The sequence below is a fragment of the Opisthorchis viverrini genome (genome assembly GCF_000715545.1).
Source record: "Opisthorchis viverrini unplaced genomic scaffold opera_v5_56, whole genome shotgun sequence".
In the NCBI taxonomy this organism is placed as follows: domain Eukaryota; kingdom Metazoa; phylum Platyhelminthes; class Trematoda; order Opisthorchiida; family Opisthorchiidae; genus Opisthorchis; species Opisthorchis viverrini.
Genome location: NW_008751713.1, coordinates 1512942 through 1533511, shown reverse-complemented (window position 1 = coordinate 1533511; position 20570 = coordinate 1512942). Strand labels below are relative to the sequence as shown.

Below are 20570 nucleotides of genomic sequence, written 5' to 3'. Positions count from 1 at the left end.
TTCCGTCAATGTTTGATAAAAAGTATCTCCAAAATCGTTGCGTGCATTCGCAGGAAATTCTGCGGCGATTCCGTCCGTTTTCAATGCTACTGACAGAATCTTGAGGTCGCATCGTTTTCAGAATCATCATTGACAGCATTACTTTGGTGGCATGTACTGACACTTAACTGGCATACATAGTTGTTATACCCAAGCGCTAAACATCACTTTCGTCTGAAGAATATATACTCTACTACAGACAATTTGTGTTTAATTTGACCATAGTTTTTTGTTGGTTTGAACCTTACGGAGATATGTGACTCGCGTTCCTAAAGTTCACACAGAACATTGTACTGTGGTGACGCTAATAGTGTTCTCAAGTGTTGTAGGCCCGTATAGTGTATAAGGGCGGTGCGCAGTATTTCCCACATAGCTTACTTGGGAAGCACTTATCCGGTTGGTAAGAGACTGCTAGTTTGACTCCTGTCCAAGTGCTTTGTCCTTCTGCTTACTTCTCCGCAACCTCGCTTCCTTCACACCGATTAAAGACCTTGCTGTTTGAATTAAAGCTAGGCTGTCCCGTGGCTTGCTTATAACCAAACAAGTGGTCCTGCTTGAAGAACAGTAGTAATCCCAATTACCAGTCTGAGTACAGTCCGTGCAAGTTAACGTTTCTGACGGTTATTTGTAGGGCATTACTGAAACGTTGAAGAATGAACATACTTTTCTAGCGTAACGAATGAAGGCACATCTTAATTGCATAGTTTGATTACTGAATTCATATGTTTGCTTGTTTAGATAATCTACCTGTGTACAGCTGTCTGAGTTGCATTTGGTTCTAAAGTAAACGCAGCGGCAACGAAACGTGGCACAACGGATTGAAGACGTACAAGCGGCACTTCATAATTCGCAATGACTGTGTTCCCTTTGGAGTATTTTGTTACAACGCACACTCTACTTCTTCAAAACTGTAGACAATGAAGCCTCAACGCATGACTGAATGGGTACAATTCACTCAACTTGAGTGTGTGTACAAAGCGACAAATGACAACTGGAATTTATAAATTATGATACACTAATCGGTGTATGCATTATGGAAAATTTTGTCACGGACTCCGTAAAAGGCTTAGGCATCGCCATTATCATAATAAGCATATCACTTTATGTACTATCAGTCAACGAACGCAGGAGTCGTATTTGCATGTTCACGCCAGTTTTAATATATTGCCAGCGATCTTGTTGTGGAGTTGGAACAAAAACCTGGGAGTAGATATTTTCGCATCGGATTCGAATGTGAGCCAGCAGTGACCAAGCAAACGTGCGCAATGATCACTACGTTATACCCACTGTAATGTCCGTGTATACTGCATTGGATTTCCGACATATTGTTAAATTGGGATTGGGATGTGAGACAGAATGGGAAAGTATAGCTGTTACGTAAGCAAAAGTTGACCATGGTTTTGCCTAACTAAGTGGTCACTTGCCTTTACCCAAAATCACTCATATGAGTTGTTCGAATCATCAGAATTTGGACTTCAATCATGCTGTTAGCTCTTCTGCTATCATGGTGAGTGAGTTCCTGCGCACATTCTTCTTAGACTGCTCAATAGAAAGGTCGGGAAGAGTCCTGCTACTTGGGTGGATGAAATAATGCATACGCTTTCGTTCATGATCGTGTTCTAGGTAAACTTATCGTGGTCCACAGCCAAACCGGTAGTCTGGATTCAGTAGGGTTAAGAGCTTGATCAACTCTAGCAATGGACACGGCACCAATCTTTATATCACCAGTGCAATAGACAAAGTTGGTCTACTGTGTTGTTCACTGCATCAAGGGTCTTCCACAAATAATAGACGTCAGCTTTTGTTTCGAGGTCTAATTAACATTCTGACTGAGGACTAAAAATGAAGCGTTGTGGTAGTCCATGATTATGACCCATTTCATAGTGAATTGCGAAGCACCTTCGATTAGCCGCGATACGATTGTGGTATGCTCTTGCATCTGGCTGTCTACTCAGCGACTTTAAGTCCCATCGAAAATATCTAGAACATGATGAAAAAAATCAGCAAGACAATCATGCAACAGAATTCGAGAAATACACTCATGTGCAAATCAATTTGATTTTCACGAGAGACTCAACTGAATCTCTCATTTATGATATTCTACAACTGAATATGCTGCACACAGGCCACCTCATGTTTCAGTTGGCACGATATTCGAGATATCGTGGGTTGTCGAAGGGTCTTTAGCAACCTGGTGAGTAGCTTTCTCTATGAAAATATACTGCAATATCTCGTGCCAACTGGAACATGAGACGGCCTGTGCGCAGCATATTCAGTTGTAGAATATCATGAACGAGAGATTCAATTGAGTCTCTCGTGAAAACCAAAATTATTAGCAAATAAGTGTATTTCTCGAAAACAGTCCAATTTGGATTCAAGCAGATCATAAGGTTGACGGAACTCGTGGATTGTGCCTACCTGGTGAGCCCCAAGAAGGGTGAAACCGGTTGTGGGCTGTCGAAGTGTTGTGAGTAGTTTCCTTTAAGGAAATGCAACAGAATTGCTTGAAGATAGTTTTTGGGGGCTCCACTATGTGTACTGGCACGTGAAGTAGCGCTGGTTGGTTCTGGCTTCTGAAGATACACATTCAGTAGTCACGACTCAGTGCTGTGTACATATCGTGTAAAGTGTAGGTTCTTGTTCTACTGATATATTGAATGCTAAAACATTTGTATGGTCGGATTAGCGCTTAGTAATTCCCAGTAAGTTGGACAACTTGATGGACTTCGACAACTAAGTACGGTTGAAAACTTAATTGAACAGAGTCCTGTCGCTTGCAAACAGCAAATTTCCTTAACAGATTTATTCAAGGATTAGAACAGGGCCTGCTTCGATAAATAGATACTTTCCGTGCCCTGAGGAGGACCCCGTCAGAAAGGTTCATGACACATCTGTTCAACCAGTTACGTCGTAACGGCTTTCATCCGTTCACTGAATCGCACCTTGCCCTGTAGAATAAGATAAATGTTGGACTCACGCACCTAGTCAGGGACACTGTGTCACACTCCAGATCACGATATTTAAAAGTATGATCTGTCTGATGTGGAAGAGTCCCGGTGGGCTTACAGTGAGGTAGTTAAGTGAAGTAAACGATTAGCTATTCGTTACAACAACCCTATTGCGATCGTGATCAAGGCAAGTGAATCCGATAGTATAGTGGATGAAAAACAGTCTGATTGTATGAGTTGTATTCATGAGAAGGCTTAGGCAGAGGAAATGGTGTGTGTTCAAACCTTAGAAGGACCGAGCAACACGTTCATGAGCACGGCAATGAGGAACGGTTTATTTGTTTTACCAGAAGAGTGCAACCGATTTTCAATCTATCTATCCACTTCAGAAGCAATTGGGAACGCTCCGTTTATCCCGTTGTCAACTCATTCGCTGGAAAGCCATCAACTATGACTGGTCTGGAATGATGACCTCCGCGCAATCTGTTCAATGCACGGCTTTGGCCAGCCAATCAGCAACAGCTCCGTCTTGCTGTTGTGCCTAATTGCCAATGGGATTCAAGTAACACGGGATGTCCATCACATAGTCCCGGCGAATCACTGCATTATTTCCACAAATTGGGCACACTTTTGAGAATGGTATCCGGCGTGTTGTGATACTACTTTTTTAACCACGATGGTGTGGGAGAACACCAGATGTGGGAAGATACGTGGGTTTCCCTTGCGAAAAAAACATCTACACAAAAATGTTGTCTCGTTAACAGCAAACAGCATGTGGAAAATTCCCATATTTGTTCTGCTCATCCACATTTGTCGGTGTGAGGAGAAGTCCAGTTTACATATTAATATTGAGTTGGAAGAAGAACTACCTAGAACTACCATAGTGGCTGAAATGGACAAACTAATTGCTCATCAGCTGACTCATGTTCACAGACAACTTGAAGAAGGGGCTCAAATAGCTCAAATGACTGTGCAATTCCTGGAGCCCAATAACTTATTCTACTTACATTCCACTCAATCAGGTAAGCAACTTTTGCGAGTTAAAACGCGTGTGGATCGTGAAGCTGACTGTGTGGATTCAAGCATATGCTGTCAGGCTAAGGCTAGTTTCCGGACATCAGCCCCAGGGGTTGATTCAACCATTTCGACAACTACGGAATCTGGGTCATGTACACTTGTTTTACTATTTTTGACAGAACTAACATTGAAAACGTCATCGGATTTTTACACCAGACAACAGTTGGTTCAACTGAATATCTATCTTTTGGATGTGAATGATAACGCTCCCAGCTGGCAGACGCATTCTTCGGTCTCCGTGAGCCTTCAAAATTTAAACGAATCTCAAGCAGTTCGCAACAGATTACTACCTACGGCTCCGGCTATTCCTAGGCTGGACTTGAGTGTGCCCGAACACACTGCAATTGGGACCAGAATTTCCCTTCCCTCTGCTGTTGATCCAGATGCCAGTCCAGAAAATACAACTTCCTCCTATGGTATCGAGACTCAAAGTATGCCTGACGCTTTTGTGCTAGACTGGGACAGGACAATGACCGGGCTTACATCTCCGGATAACCCGGCATCCAGTTTGTGGCTCGTGGTTAACAGAGATCTCAGTCATGATGAGCAATCGGAACACCATGTAATTGTCTACGCTTCAGACGCTGGAAGACCAAAACCACTGACTGGATATTTGTTGATTAACATCTCCGTAACCGATATTAATGATCATCCACCCAAATTTTTGAAGCGATCAGATATGGTTTCTGTTCGAGAACACACAACGGTGGGAACGAGCATCTATCAACCCACAGTCCACGATGCTGATCCTTCGGACAGATTGCGCCTAACTTTTGGTTTCCGTCCATCAACCTCGAGTGTGTCCCGGCAGCGATTTCATGTTGATCCTAGGAAGGGGGAGATTTCAATTCATGGTGTGGTCGACTATGAACAGTCACACTTTCATCAACTTTTTATCTTCGTTTCCGATGGCAAATGGACAGATGAAATGGAACTAGATGTGCATGTTATCAATATAAACGATCACGCCCCGGAAATTCAGTTGCATTCGCATCTGGTCACGGGGTTACCGGATCTCATGGACTACCATGCCAATGTACCTTATGCGCAATTAACAGTTTTGGTCCTTGAGAATGGACCGAATGACCAACTGATTGCAACAATGACTGTGACGGACAAGGATTCGACTGCCGAATTACGCGCCCGAAACTTCATCACTATGGGAAAACAGAAGGAAGTTCTGCTATCAGAACCTTACGTTCAGCGGACAGTAGATCCTCTGGTAAATATCCTACAGCCAGTTTGTTCAATTAGCAACCAACAATTTAAGATAGAGCCTCTTGTAGTCGATGGAGTAAAACAAATGGAGGAGAAATTCCGGTTTAAAATATCGCTAGCGGGAAAATCGTTGGATAGAGAGAAACAACCACGTGTGGTGGTAAAAATTATCTGTCATGATCAATACGACCATCAACAATCGATTGTCCAACAAACGGCGCCCGAATTTAGAAGCTACGTTCATCAACAGAGTGGACAGATTCGCACAGCTACTGCACTACTGAGGATAATTGTCTCTGATGAAAATGATTCCAAACCTCAGTTTCTTGGGCCTTTGACTGCACAACTGTCAGAGGATGCACCAGTTGATACACTTGTTGCTAGACTCAAGGCTACTGATGAAGATGACCCCCATACGAGTGCAGGTAACCTAGGACTACGTTTTCAGCTTATCCAGCCATCGAGGTATATTCCATCAAAGAAGACTGAAAAAGATGAAGAAAACAATAAACCAACAGATATCGGTAAAGTTAACGGACTTGAGCTCCCTCCCGAACCATGGTTCAATTTAAACTCTGTGACTGGGGAACTAAAAGTATTGGTAAAGTTTGACCGCGAGCAAGTCAGATCAATTTTATTGACAGTAGAGATACGTGACGGTGGGAATACGGACCAATCAATGCTGCCCACAGAGAACACCCGGATGAAAATCAATAACCACTCAACAATTAACCGAATAAATGCAACCGTGACAATTGACATCAAGGATGCAAATGATTGTACACCGAAATTCTCTCAACAGCTTTATGAATTTAACATAACTGAGGACGCCGTTCCACCAATGCATGTTGGCAGACTGGACGTGACAGACTGTGATGTGGATGATACCAACAGTCAAATAACCTACTGGCTGCAGACGGGCGCTGAGGCTATGAGTATCACCCAGTCGCCCCAAGAGCTTATTTACAAGCAATCACACTCAGATGCAAACATACATTCCTGGTTTTCGGTTTCCAAATCCGGTGACCTCTTTTTACGTACCCCACAAACTTCAATCTATTCAGCTGGGACCCTCAGTAGCGGAGCATTCACCCCTTTGGACAGAGAACGAAATGAACTGATTGTGATGGACGTATTTGCTCGAGACGCAGGTTCTCCGTCACTCACAGGGTCCGCCCAGCTATTAATAAGGGTGCTTGACGTAAACGATCATGCACCGGAATGGGAATTTCCAAAGCCACTTAATCGGATGGTAAACCTGTCCTTGGACACAGCGATTGGCAGTCGCGTTGCACAGGTCAGCCTAATTTTTATTTTGTCAAGTTCAGTTGTCCTGTATTCTGCTTACGTAGATCAGAATTAATTAAAGCGCCGTCACGTGCCACACTGACTAGGCCCATCATCGTTCCGTCTGAGAGTATTTATCTAACATCAATGCAATTTTTCACTTGGCGTTGTAACGAACAAAAGTAGGAGAACGTGAATCAGTAACTATACGAAAGATGTCATACAATCGGCCATGGTAACCTAGATCTGGAATGCATGATTTGCTCTCCGCAACAAAGAGACTGAACCTTGCTGTGGTGTGACGTGGTCAGTGAGTTATACAGCCGGTTGATCGTGTGACATGCACAGAGTCACCTATACCGGATGGGTCAATAGATAGAGGGTAGAATGAACGACTCCTTGGTCCTCTAGTTTTAGAATTGGAAGATATATGGCAACCTGTTCTTTAGAAATCGCACTTTTCTGGTATTATTTTGCCAACCATCAATTTACTTGAGACTTCTGAGCCAGTGACCTGATGGCCTTAATCGTTCTCACGTCTAGGTTTTGGCGCAATGGCCGTATATTCACACAGGAAATTAACAAGGAAATATATTTAAGCCCATAATTTCATGCCATATCGGCTGTCTTGTGATCACGTAAGCTATGCCGCCGTACTTGCAGGTCGGTAGGCGAAAGCAGATTACTGCTAACACCCCCGATCTTTCACCACCGATCTTCCTTTATATCTTCCCTGTTCCAGTCGCTCTCCAGATAGAGGGAATGTTGCGTCCGAGGAAGTGACTGTAAGGCGCAGCGCTCGTGTCTTCCGCCTCGCGTTTGCTTCTCACACCTCGTTCCTAAGTTTTTGGTGCGACTTTTAACGCCAAAACTGTGAGGCAAATCAGCCAACGACTTGTTCTGGCACCCACCCTTGACCCTGTTGATACGCGTTGCGTTTCCAATACTTGAATACGGAAGTTGGACTTACAGAACCGTCATTATCTAGGCACTACCGCCTACGAACTTTAGGTTATGTTGCATCTACCTCAGCAGGTTACGGCTGTGGAGGTATAGCTCCCAGCTCCGAGCTGAGGTTTTCTAACTCATGTGACCTCAGTAAATAACTACCCGTTTGTTGTCCGCTTATCAGCTTTCATAGGAACCAGCACCAAAAGGAATACTGTCACTGTGACCGCTGCATGTGATCCGGTGAAAGATAACTTTCATTAGGTACCAACTATTCTCCTATTCAGGACGGGAAGTTGGGATTTTGTCCTGGTTGGTGGTGGCCTAATGACATAAGTAGGACGTAGCACTTCGCCGGTTACACAATCTGATTATCTGTTCAACCTGGACCCAAGAAGAAACGGTAGTCGTGATTATCTTCCACAGTAGTGCACTAATCACCAATGGTTCCTGACCACTACTGTATTCAGACGCACTGGGCGCTGTTGCGCTGCATGGCGTCCATCTACTGATGGAAAACCGTGGAGCCGGATCGACTGCGAGGCTCTTTTCTTGATCATTGACCTTACTGGGCCGGCCAATCACGTTGATTCAGATCATGGTTTCATTGTCTTTAAATTTTCTGTAAGCTTTCAGGAGGAATCGATAAATAACCCTCGTTTTTCCATCGGAAATCGTCTGATTCACGAGTTGGACAATTCTCCCAAAATGGACTGTGTGAATCGTTAAATGCTATGTCCTCACGAGGCGTCAGTCATAACTGGGAGGAGGTAAACACCGCCGGTCACACTGCATAGGACTGCATGTGGTGTTTCTGAAGGTCCACCAACTAGGCCCCAATGTGAAAATTATCTCCTTGAATGCTGGGCATCCTCCAGCTAGAAGGGCTTTTAGACTTTTGGTAAAAGCGTAGTCTGTCTCAGAGCGGTGAAACCTAGTGGAATTAGAAAGTTTTGAAAATGGAAGAAGCTTGTGTAGGTAGGGAGTTTTGGAAACCTTTTCACCTGATACGCAAAACAGAATCAAGAAACGGCTATTAGCGAAGTCAATAAGGATAAAGAAATCTAACTTATATCAGAAACTGGCGTTTTAACTACTGGACAGAATACTCTGGATAACAGTTTGGTCTGCCGATGTACCCACGTCTTTAATTCGATTCGCTCAAGCCCTGATCTATGAGTTTAGAACTAAGATGCCTTTCTGCCTTGAAGTGTCATCAGGCTGCTATGTCGGACAAACTTCAACCAGGGTCATGAGTCTTCGTATTTTGCCTTTATCTGTTTTTTGCCCGAATTTGGGAATGAGATTTATCCCAGTGAACTGGGACCAATAAGTTAGCATTCTTTTTCAGAAAGAGACAGAAATACTGGGGTATTACTCCATTTGTAATAAGGCTTTAATTGGCTTTAACCACACTCCGACGTCTGACCTCATCGTGGGAGAGGAAAGTCCGTGAGCATCAGGAAGGATTACGACCAGATAGTGGGAGCATTGACCAGACCTTCACATTATGTCAGGTGATTTAGCAGCTTCATTAACACCATCTAGCGGTTTTCGTTGACTTCAGAGGAGAGGACAGTTTAGTTTTCCTACATGTACTTTTTCAGTGAGGAATGCTCTCGAGTGCAGTTAATATTCTCTGTACCATTTATTCCCACTCTTCTGGCCGAACTGGACTCTGTAGTCAGCTGTCCAAAATTTTCCTACCACTAGTGGGGTTCTTCAGGGCTGTCTCAGCATTCTAATTAAGTTGAATTTCGTGTGCGACACCATCATAAAGTGTGCTCTTCGAAGGATCTCGAATCTGGTATAGAAAGCTTTCACTGGCTGCAACATGCACAATGAAGCAGTCCTTAAGCGAGCATGAGAAGACTGGTTCGATTCACTCGAGCAGCATTTAGGATTTAATCGAGTTAAGGTAGTTCAAGCACATATTAACTATGCCCTACAATCGTCTACTAAAGAAGGCCTTGTGTTCCACTCTAAACACTTGCTGAGGAAAAGTTACCAAAAGACAGACAATGATGTGGTAGGGCGAAATAAAGGTAGCCAATATCAACTTGATCATTGCGGGATCTCCTTGCTGGGTGGGATTTTCACTGAGTTGAAAACATTACAGGATATGGCACACAGTCGATTTATGTGGCAAGTGTGCTGTCTCTTTCTGGTCAAACTGTCTAGTTAACACTTGTCTGTCGTTGTGTGCTACGCTTTCGTCGCGTGATTTTCCCGATTCCACTAATGGCATCTTGCTCCAAATGATACCCATATGTTTTCATCTCAATAGGCTTTGAAGATGCGGGTACCTCCACTTTAATGGCTTCCTGTGAAGGTATATAGCTCTTTACAATATCTTTCCGTGGCTTTTCTCCCTTCTCACCCCTTCCTGTATGGATGTATGGCAGTTAAGCACAAGTTTCTATTCCTGGTGTGTTGCTGTCCAGGATTTTGATGACGACGGTCTACCTACATTCGCCAAGACATTAAATACCCAAACAATAAGGATTTCATGGTTTGTCCTTGTTCTATAGATTGGTCGTAAAAGCCAATGTCCAAAGGCTCTGAGTATTATGTAATGGGCTCTTGTTCGCTGGGTCAGTTATATTGCAAGAACAATTTCATCCATCAAGTCTCTTTGATGGATACCATTAGAAGTGAATCGCCACTTCTAGGTGTAGGGCTATTAAGAGGACAGACTTAATGTAGATCGTTACTGCAGAGAATTCTTTGCACATTTATATATCTTAATTACAGAAAGTATATTTTGTGAAACGAATCTTGCACCGCTCGTTGTCAAAACGTTTTTAATCCAACTATGGGCTGTTTTCAGCAACCTTGTGAGTAGTTTCGCTTATGAAAATAATCCAACTATGCTTTTTGAAGCTGTTCAACGCTGCACAACTTTTGAGGTATGGCTTATTGCAAAAATAATGCCGTATTTGACCCGTATTCGTCATTTTCATCATTTAGTATATTGAACGCACGGTTTTCTCTGTTTTTACTTCAACATGATAACCAAATACAAATTGCAGATTGAAACACGATACTTTATTCCATTATAAAATAGAGAGCGAACGACATTGAAAAGCGGCGTCCTGGTGGAAAAAATTACCGAACAGTAAATGTGTAGTATTAACTCGAATAGAGAAATAAGAAATAAGGGAAAATAAGTGAAATAGTTCTTTTACTGAGTATCTACCTTGGCATCCTCAAAGTGGTATATTTATGTGATTTCAGACATAGCTATTCATGACCGCCGCTAACTGCTTTCAAACTTCAGATTTCCGGCTATATGATAGCTTATCTTTTAGCCTGACAGGTTTTTTTGCTTTCTCTGCTCATTTAGGCGAAAATTTGAATTCAGTTTACTTCCTTTTGCAAATATTACTATCTACTATCCAATCCGAACAGTGGTACTCCTGGTCATTTTATGACAGCTGTAAGGACGGTGTGCCGGGTTCTCAAAAACCCACAAAAATAAAGTTCTACTTTAAGTTAATTGAATGACTAAATAGCGTCTAGGTGAGCTCATCTAATTTGGCAGCTATAGAAGACTACCTTAGTAAGCACTGTCGCAAACAACAGCTGACTTGTGCTCTAACAATTAATGATCTGGTCTTTATCACAGTAATCCGGATATTCAGATTCCTCAGATTCTTCATTTTTTGCACCAAAAGATTTAATTCACGAGTTAGAGCAAATAAACTTCAGGAAAAACAGTTTTTTAAGGAGGAGTTACTCTGCCCCTCTATAAAATATCCACAGTTTTGTTCTTCTTTCAGTGTTTTCTATCCTTCAAAGAAGTACAAACAAGTTTCAACATTTTCTGGGTTGAAATGGCGATTGTTAATGATCTGAATTATGCGAGCACAAGCCTGAATGGTCGGTGAATTGTGAAAGTCTCCTGAAGCTAGTAAATGTACGCGAGAAAACGTCTCGGATTAAAACTAGAAAAATATTGCAACTGTCACTGAATGTCGAGATTTACTTCATTTTTCAGTGGACAACACTAGCCGCATATGTCTTCTTATTCAGGTGTTACTTACCTTCTGTAAGCTGCACATTCAACAGTAGTTAGTTTTCACACCTGACTGACACATGACACAAACAGCTGTTTCTCGTGGTCGGATATGATTTGCGCTCATCTGATTTGCTGCTGTGACGCTACAACAGAAAAAGTTTGAGCAATGTTTATATCTGAGCAAAGTTTCTGTTACAACATGAGGATACGTGGAAAGCAAATTGGGAATTATCAAGACCGTTGGGCAGCAAGCGACTGAAGATTTCCGTAGCAATGTAGGAATGGCTTTAAAGAAAGTATGGATACGCAATAACTACAGCACGATTTGCACATGGAACAAGAGGCTTCGACTTGCTAGCATCAGTTTCCCGCCAAACAGGACTAAGTTTCGTTATGAGATAAGCTATCAACGCATCAGCACGACACCTCAATGAAGGAAAGTATTTGTAGACTATTGGTTCCGGGGTGTCAGCGACTTGGTTCATCCGTATTACTGTCAGACGAGCATCGTGTATCAGTAATGCTACAACCGGTGGATACGGGAGCTGCTGATCGGGTTGCGTCTACAGGCTGTTAGCAGACCGGTCATTATTTGTGCCGCGCGCTACTCGTGCCTTTCCATTTCTCTCTTTCTTTTCGTCTTCGCAGAGAAAGATTAAGGGTAAGTATGATACGACATTTATTCTCGGTGTGCGGAATATATCAAAAGCAAATACCAATGAGCGTGAGCCACAGATTTATCAGGGGGTGCATTGGGGAGATCTAACCCAAGAGATCATTCAACTAGGGTAGAAGTTATTTGTGAGCTCCGTAAGTGTTTTCGATACCAGAATCATCATCGAAAACTATATCCGTACGTTTGGACACGCATCGAGGAGACGTGTTGAATTTTTAAAGTATGAAGAAAATACATCAGAAAATGTTTCACACTTCTGTGTTGGACACAGAAGAGACTAGAAGATGGAAAGTTGTGTATTCGCAATTTGCCATATGAACATTACTCTCGCGGTCATTGCAAAAATAATGGTGATGGTGATTCTGCTACTACTAATAATAACAACAGTAATAAAGCTTAGGTATACGAAACCAGCCCAATGGACGTGAGCTGTGTTCGTCATGTCCTGGGTAGTTGACCGTGGAATCACGACTGAAGATAGATGGGATTTTCCGCCTTGCCTATTGCCAGCTGTTTTGAGGACACCGGTAGGTGTACCTCGCCGAACTTATCGGTGGGCTGACGTTTTCAACATTGGTTTGACAACCGTGAGACGGCATGGCTAGCGGATACAGACTTGATGGCGATTCACGCTGTCATCCTATGCTGCAGTGACGCATGGAATCATGGCAGCGCCCACCTTCCAATCAATAAGGGTCATCGTTGTGATCTCAGGCTACACTACCGAGGCCTTGACAACAGGTCCCGTCCTGATTCTGGGGCGTCGTGCTGACCCGCTGGTCCGCTGATGTCTTTCCGAAGTGATGTGTTCATCGGCCGATGCCCTGTCTGTGTCATGGTGGGTGTGTGGTGGGTGTCGTGCTTGTTGTCAACACATGACTTTGACTTTCGTCGAATGCTCATTAGAAGGATTTGTTGTCCTGAATCAAAAGTGGCAAACCAAATCTAGTCATAGGTGAAGTGTTTGCTGTGCGGAAGAAGTGAAAATTCTTGTACAGATGATTTAAAATTAGTACGATTTGCACCCTTCCTATATCCGGTCATAAATCATTAATGCAAAGTTCGGACGTCTAATTATCATTTCATGTTCCTGGTGCACGGTTTGTTCTCTAGGACGAAGCGCATTTCTGTTTGGTTGCCAAACTTACCCTCATTGGCCATTATGTTTCTTCGGAAAAGCTATTGTTCTGTGCTGATCTCTAAGGGATAAAACTAAATCTTCAGAAGCATGTTAGGATAGTTCGATTGTTGTCCCAATTTAGCAATGATTCGGCGAATAACGCGTTAGGTCCAAGTGGATATATTCCTCCGGCCTTCAAATTGGGAATTTCTTCTTATCTTCGAGAAGGATCACCAATAGATTAACAGAGCAAGATAATGTTAAGGAATAACAAATTGACGTAAAGAACTTTTAAACTCGAACTGGGGAGTTTTGTTTCTGACATAGTAAACAGCACTAGATCTGCATCAAATCTGTCGGTACCCGTTTTTAATCATTTTTCAAGCCTTTTTAAAGTTTGCACATGATTCAAGCCGAATTCTGAAACTGCTTGGCTGAAGTTCTCTTAAAGTGTTCATGGAAGTGTGTTAAACGAAAGCTACTTGTTACCGTAACAATGGTAAATTTTGAATCTGTGGTCTAAAAATACCATGATATGGGAAACTCGTTTCATAAAATCCCTCACGTTCAACGTCTTGTGCCATTTTAGTGAGCTCTCTACGTGTACAAACTGCATTTTTGAATTACAAATAAGCCCGAGGAATCGAGCAAACAGCGGTTTGCGCACCAGGCATCACTTTCCCGATAACATCCTTGATATAACATCGCCAAAGCATCGTGAATAATCACCTGAATTTCGAAGGATCTAACGGAACTGTCCACCTAAGTAACATTATTATGTTGAAATTAAGACTAAAATAAGCAATTCCATTTTGGTTTGATGTTCTTATGTAGATTAACCTAAGTCTTCCGCTAGAAGCAGCTTTACTTCCTGATGTGTTCTCCCTTGACATATATGCTTAAGCACAAGATAAGCTTCATGGAATTAGGAATCAAAGCTTACCTACATAGCCGTCCAGGTAAGCCTTCCGACAACGCTCATCAGAATCATAAGAAGTGTCAAGTGGAGAATGATGCGGCGTTGCTCCTACAAGCTATTCCAATAAACTTACCAAACTAGTTACTGACATTCTGATATGTCGCTTTCGTGATGGTTAAACGTCTGGCAGCTTGAGAACCAAAAATAAGCTAGTTACCTTAGGAATCAGCTTTTATGGTCAGCTTCGTGAGCTGAGTATTCAAAAGTCAGACTTGCGGGATAAAAAACGAGCACAATAAGTGGAATTGCCAAGAGATTGAGATATAAACTTTCTCCGCCTTTCCGTCTGTTGACTTTTGCGTTTATTTAGGAGATTATGCACGAGGCAAGATACAGTTTGATACCATAAAACGTCGACTGGTTTCCGGTTTGTTAGCACTTCTGTACCCAAAAACGTCTCCCTGTGTATGCATACTGTAGGACTGTTTCATCGTATTAGGTCAACGTGTAATTTTCTCTAGGTACCGATAAATGGGAGCATCTAAACTCATTTAACTCCTCCGGACTTATTTTGGGAACTTGGCTTGAGTCCCGTAGCAGCTTGATCGGGCGATGCCGCCTTGTTCCCCGCAGTCGCGTAATGAAACGGCGTTCCTCTGCCCGTTTTGGTTTTTAAAGCTCAGCAGCTTTATGCCGTCACTGTCATGTCAAGACATAATTGACTGAAGAGATGTTGTGACCGGTGTCGGGATACCACGCCAGAGAATGGTGATAACAAGGTGGTTCAGTCAAGCGAAGTTGCCAAATATCTCGGTTGTTGCTGTCACCCTTGATTAATATACTGAATTTTTCCAAGAGGTGACGAAAGCTTTTGTCTAGTAGACCTGTACCATTATTCTAGCAGCATGCACCATCCAACTATGGCATCGATCTTGTTATGCTACTAGCTGTAAAAACTACCAAAGAATTGGCTTCATAGAAACTAAAGCATTTTTACGAAAGGGGTACATTTGAACGGGATTAGCGAAATTCAGGGCGACACTGTGGGCACAGCACTAAACAGTGTCTGCCTAGTGTTTTTGGGTCATCTAGAAGCATTCCTCCGGGTAGAAAAGATAACCCTATCCGCTTTTCAAGGCATCTATCCATGACCGTATTGAGGGACCCAGAAAGGAGAAATCGGATGAGCAGCGCATAAGTCAACACAAATCGTGTTTCCAAAGAAACTAAATCACATCTTCACAATGCTATACGGTCATATGAATTTGAGGGTGTTACTAGGTACATTTCTCGATGACAGTGGATTTTTCGACACTCCTGTGCATATTTTATATTTTCTTTACGACCATATTGAGGGACTCAGAAAGGAGAAATCGGATGAACAATGCATAAGTCAACACGAATCGTGTTTCCAAAGAAACTAAACCACATCTTCCTCACAATGCTATACGGTCATATAAATTTGAGGGTGTTACTACGTACATTTCTCGATGACAGTGAATTTTTCGACACTCCTGTGCATATTTTATATTTTCAGCACCAGCATTTATTTCATTCACAGGTATGGGAGTTTAGCATACATATCTGGAATGAATGACTCATCCACATCAAAGATTTTAATGCTTCCTGGCTGAATCTTCCGAAAAAGGCAAATGAGTGAATTTCCAACAGTCCGATGCTAAGTCTGCTGGAAGAGTTTCATGTTAGTGAACCGACTAACAGGAAATCTACTCTCACTAGACATCTTGTTGTCTCCTAACAATGTGTCTCTGGTAAAAGAAATACCGTATTATAGTTGAATGAAAGATCAATTTATTGCATTGAATAGCCATTCTACATTCTATTAAAATAGCGTCATTCCCTTACGTAATGTGTGGCATGTAATGCAAATTCTCCAAGACACAGAATATTATTCCCTCCTTCATATAGCCTGGATTTGTCACTGCTATCCTGAAATGTTGATGTGTTACGCACAGCATCAATGTAGTTCATGGCCTTAGTATGATGAACTTATGAGTGTGCGTCTTTTCCCGCAATCACTCTACAGTCATTCCCTCCTTCATATAGTCTGGATTTGTCACTGCTATCCTGAACTGTTGATGTGTTATGCACAGCACCAATGTAGTTCATGGACTTCGTATGATAAACTTATGAGTGCGCGTCTTTTCCCGCAATCACTCTACAGTCATTCTCTTACGAAAACTTCCACTGCAAAAGCATAGAATCGTTAAAAGAATAGTTTTTGTTCAAGGTTTCAAATCACAGAAGTGAAGGCATAACGTTATAATGAGTGAGATTTTTAAATTTTGTATCATTCTGATCAATGGCTAAGTTGCAGTTGATGCTAACAAACCATTTTCAGTTCAAAACAAAATGGTGCGTGCAGTCCACAAGTGTATCATTAAATGGCATCTTGCTATTTTGGATTAGAACGTCTAGTGATTGTCAGCCTGTCTTCGTAGGCTCAAACACATTCTTTCCCTTTGCACGTTCGTTCAGTACCAGTCAGTAACCAGAATAACATTCTGAAATAAGCCACGTTTGTTCAATACCCTTCTCTATTGGTCCCACCAGCTTCTATGTCGCGCGCTCGAAATTCGCTTCTTGCTCTTCAGGCCACTTTTCTAGTCTAGTGCGGATCACATCCTACCCAGTTCTCCTCCAAGCTGCATTCATGGCCTGGTCCTAGTAATGCGACGACAAAAGTGCCTCCGACTTATTTTGCATTCATGTAACCTCTTCGCAGCCTTCTATGGCATGTATGCACCGAGCCATCAAAATGAAAACAATAGAGGTCGTGTGAATTCGTTATCCTGAGTAAGGTCAGATGAATCGTGTTTATACTGTTCATAGCTTCATCACATTTCAGCACAAACTCTGGAGGTCCAAATTGTTTATTTGTACCTCCAAAAGCATATTCGCTTTTACTGACCACCGACGGTCACTTCACTACATTGATGACTGGTCAACCAAACTGCCTAGGGGGTGCGTTTATTCCATTTTGGCACCATATTTGTTTGCTTGGTTAGAAATTTAGAATAACTTCACGAGTATTAATGAACCTGCTACCGGAGTGCATCCCAGGCAACTTTTGCTTAGTGTGTGCATGTGGCGATCATCCTAACGCTCGTGGTTGGCTGCAGAGCCAGGACCTACTGCAAGTTAACCTCAGGAATCACGAATTACTTTGATTCTGATACAATTTTCGTTGATCATTTCACCTATCAGCGTCTCCTAAGATACAAAGTTGTAAGTTGTAGTCTCTTTCTGGACGGAGTTAGTAGGTTGCGGAAAATGTAAAATACCACTCTGTTTACACCTGGATCTGTATTCTTATTTTTCACGGACCAACGTTTATGCCCCTTGACGACAACCAGGATAACGTTCTGAGATAGAACTTTGTCTTTTCCGAGAGAAATGCAACTGCGTATACAAAGTTCCGAAGACAAACTCAACGATGTTTACCAAGTTGACTTACATCAATGAATGACAAAAGTCGAGGTTAAGAACAAATGAAAATGGAGGTTAGAGGTTTTACCTTTCCCCCAGACTAAAACGTAACCGCGTTCTATTGTCACCACTAACCGACCTTTAACATTGTATCATACTTAACGGAAAAAGTTACTATACAGCCGCTACGCATCCCACCCAATTACTACAGAAATCTGTTCGGCTCTGAATTCGTAACCTACCAGCAGTGGTAACAGTTTATCAGACTTAATCAAACGCTGCTTAGTTAACTTCTGCCTAGCGTATAATTTTTTCTTTACTGTGTACGATAATGAACTCGTGGCCAATCAGAGGAGCAGCACTGGTGATCCATTAAGCTTCTCCTTCTTTTAATATCTTCACCTACCATTGTTTGAATCATCCATTCTGATTTTTAACCACAATTTTTCAGCAAGCGCTGTGTGAGTTTTCAAATATTTCAACTGGTATGAACGGGGACGTTAAGCGATTTCAGACAAAAACACGTGGGTTAACGTTATATATTATGCTGCACGATAGAAAAGGGTTGACAGTTGTTTGAACCAAACTGTCTCAATCTCCGTCACTGCTTTACTTACATGAGGTTGAAAAAGAAGAAAACAAACTGAATGAAATCAACAGGTGCTAATGTGTGAGCGTAGGCTGTAAATTTAGCACCACCATTCGTGAGCATTGATTAATGGTCCTTTTTACACCAAATGAATGTCGATTTTCAAATTACATCGTGTATGTGTAAAATAATCAGGTAAATTAAATTTATCGGAAACTTTTTTGCGATGAATGAAAACAGTGAGGTGACGCAAAAGCTGAAAGTCATCAGTCATTCTGCCTCAACAGTATTGAAAGATTTTCTACTACCAAACGTTTTTTTAACGAAATTCATTCACTCTAAAAGGAATTTGCTCATAAAGTCGGATCTAGTTTACAGAATTGTAATTGTTTATCGAAGTCTAAAACCGATTTGCTTACTCCTGGGAAAAGTCAACAAAATGAATGACTGCATTAGGATACGAATGACCTGGACTGGCTATTAACAAGACGTAACCAACGGACTGCACTCATTTGCTCACAAATTTGGCTTTAAGAGGACACTCAACTGAAGCCCAGATGAAACTCTAGTTTGCGATGTTCTTCAGCTGAATGTGTTATACGAGGGCTGCCTCTTGTTTCGGTTGTTATGACCCCGCAAAATACCTATTTTGAAGGAACACTACTCATAAGGTTGCTGAAAACTTAAAGGCAGTGCACGACAGGTTACTTTCTTCCTGCAGCTCATCAGGTGTGCGCAGTGCCCGAGTTTTTATCAAAACTGTGTTCTTCTTGAATTCAAGTAGGACAGAAACTCGACGTCGGCGCTTTCTGGTGGGCCCAGGTAAGGGTAAAACCGGTCATGGGCTGTCGCAGAGATCTCAGCAACCTCATGAGCAGTGATACCTCCAAAAAGCAAGCATGTATGAATTTTGGTCGGACAAAGTTTACTGATGCCTTTATCGCCGTGGAATTTGATCTAATTTTCATATAGACAAGGCAAAAAAGACAAAATTGAGAGGGCTTGAGCGTCATTTAATGTGTCGGTACTCTGAGGCCAGAAGCTTTCGGGATCGAGATGTCGACTCATGTGCTCACTGGCAACATCCCGGGTGAAAGGTCGACCACACGAATAAAAACATGTTCAACTGAAACCTATATAAAGCGATCACAATGCAATCTCAGCTCAAAAATATGCCAAACTGACTTGCATAACTCAGTTTTCTGATTCATGGCAGCTATCTTTGGAATTCGAGGGTTGGGTGCACCCCTTCAAAATTATTTGGTTGATTAGAGGGGGAAGCAACTGTTGAGCCACATGTCAAAACGCACACTTAAAAATGCCCTTACTTCTGAACATTTGCTCCAAAATATTAACCACAATGCACACTACTCGGGTGTTAACATAGTACACAGTCATAGAATGAGTCAGCTTAATGACGGCTGACTTATTGTGGAACATCCTGTCTTCAATACCGAAGCAAATCTAGATGCACTCAAGATTTTTTACCAAGCAGCAGAGGCAGTGATCTATTAAGCTGTTTGGGCTACAATTCAGTAATTTAGGAACTGGAGTACTTCCGCTAAGGTTGGGAATCAATACCAGATCGAAAATTTGTTGTTGAAATTTTGTTGTCAAAATGCGACCTTTTCATCAACAATCGAGGAGTCGACATGAGCGTATTGCTGAGTGTAATGTCTGCGCCAATGATGATAGCGTTTAAAATCGCAAGCAGTGTAGACGTGATGTATTTTCTGTGAATAACCTGAGTGGTCGGTTTCTTATGAAACACACACTTGGACACAAATAAATAGTATATCATTTAATGGGTACGCCTTCAAGAGTTAACTATGCCAGATGAAACGGTTTTGGTGCTCTTTACTGCCTCGTTGCCCTTTGCACAAAAACTCACCGATTTTTCTAGCGTAAATGTTTTAAGAATCACAAGAACGCACAGAACTAGTGCAGCAGTTGTAACATGCGGTCCTGACACTAGGTGACACTGAAATCCTTGTGCGCTGCTGATAGGTCACAGTAAAGGCGAAGCTCCAACTAACTACTTTCTCCTTGCATTTCAGCTAAGCGCAATAACTGCCATAGGATAGCAACAAAACTGCCCTAAAACAGACCCATTTGAATACAAATTCTGAAAATCTGTCAAATAATCTCAAGTGGTAAATTTGACTCGGTGTGACTTTGATGCGTAAAAGGTGAACTAGCCGTGCAAACTAAGGAGTGGCGCACGACCTACTGATGATCTACCCAACTTAACAACTACTCAGAATGCGCGCACAGGAGT

At 42.1% G+C, this 20570-nt stretch overlaps 1 protein-coding gene across 1 annotated transcript; it reads left to right on the top strand.

Annotated features, from left to right (window-relative positions):
• Nucleotides 1-3759: 3759 nt before the first annotated feature.
• On the top strand, nucleotides 3760-6645 carry T265_03818 (hypothetical protein; the record flags this gene model as incomplete). Its single annotated transcript, XM_009168389.1, has 1 exon — nucleotides 3760-6645. The coding sequence occupies one exon, from the start codon at nucleotides 3760-3762 to the stop codon at nucleotides 6643-6645; it is 2886 nt and encodes a 961-aa protein (XP_009166653.1).
• Between the last annotated feature and the right edge of the window lie 13925 nt (nucleotides 6646-20570).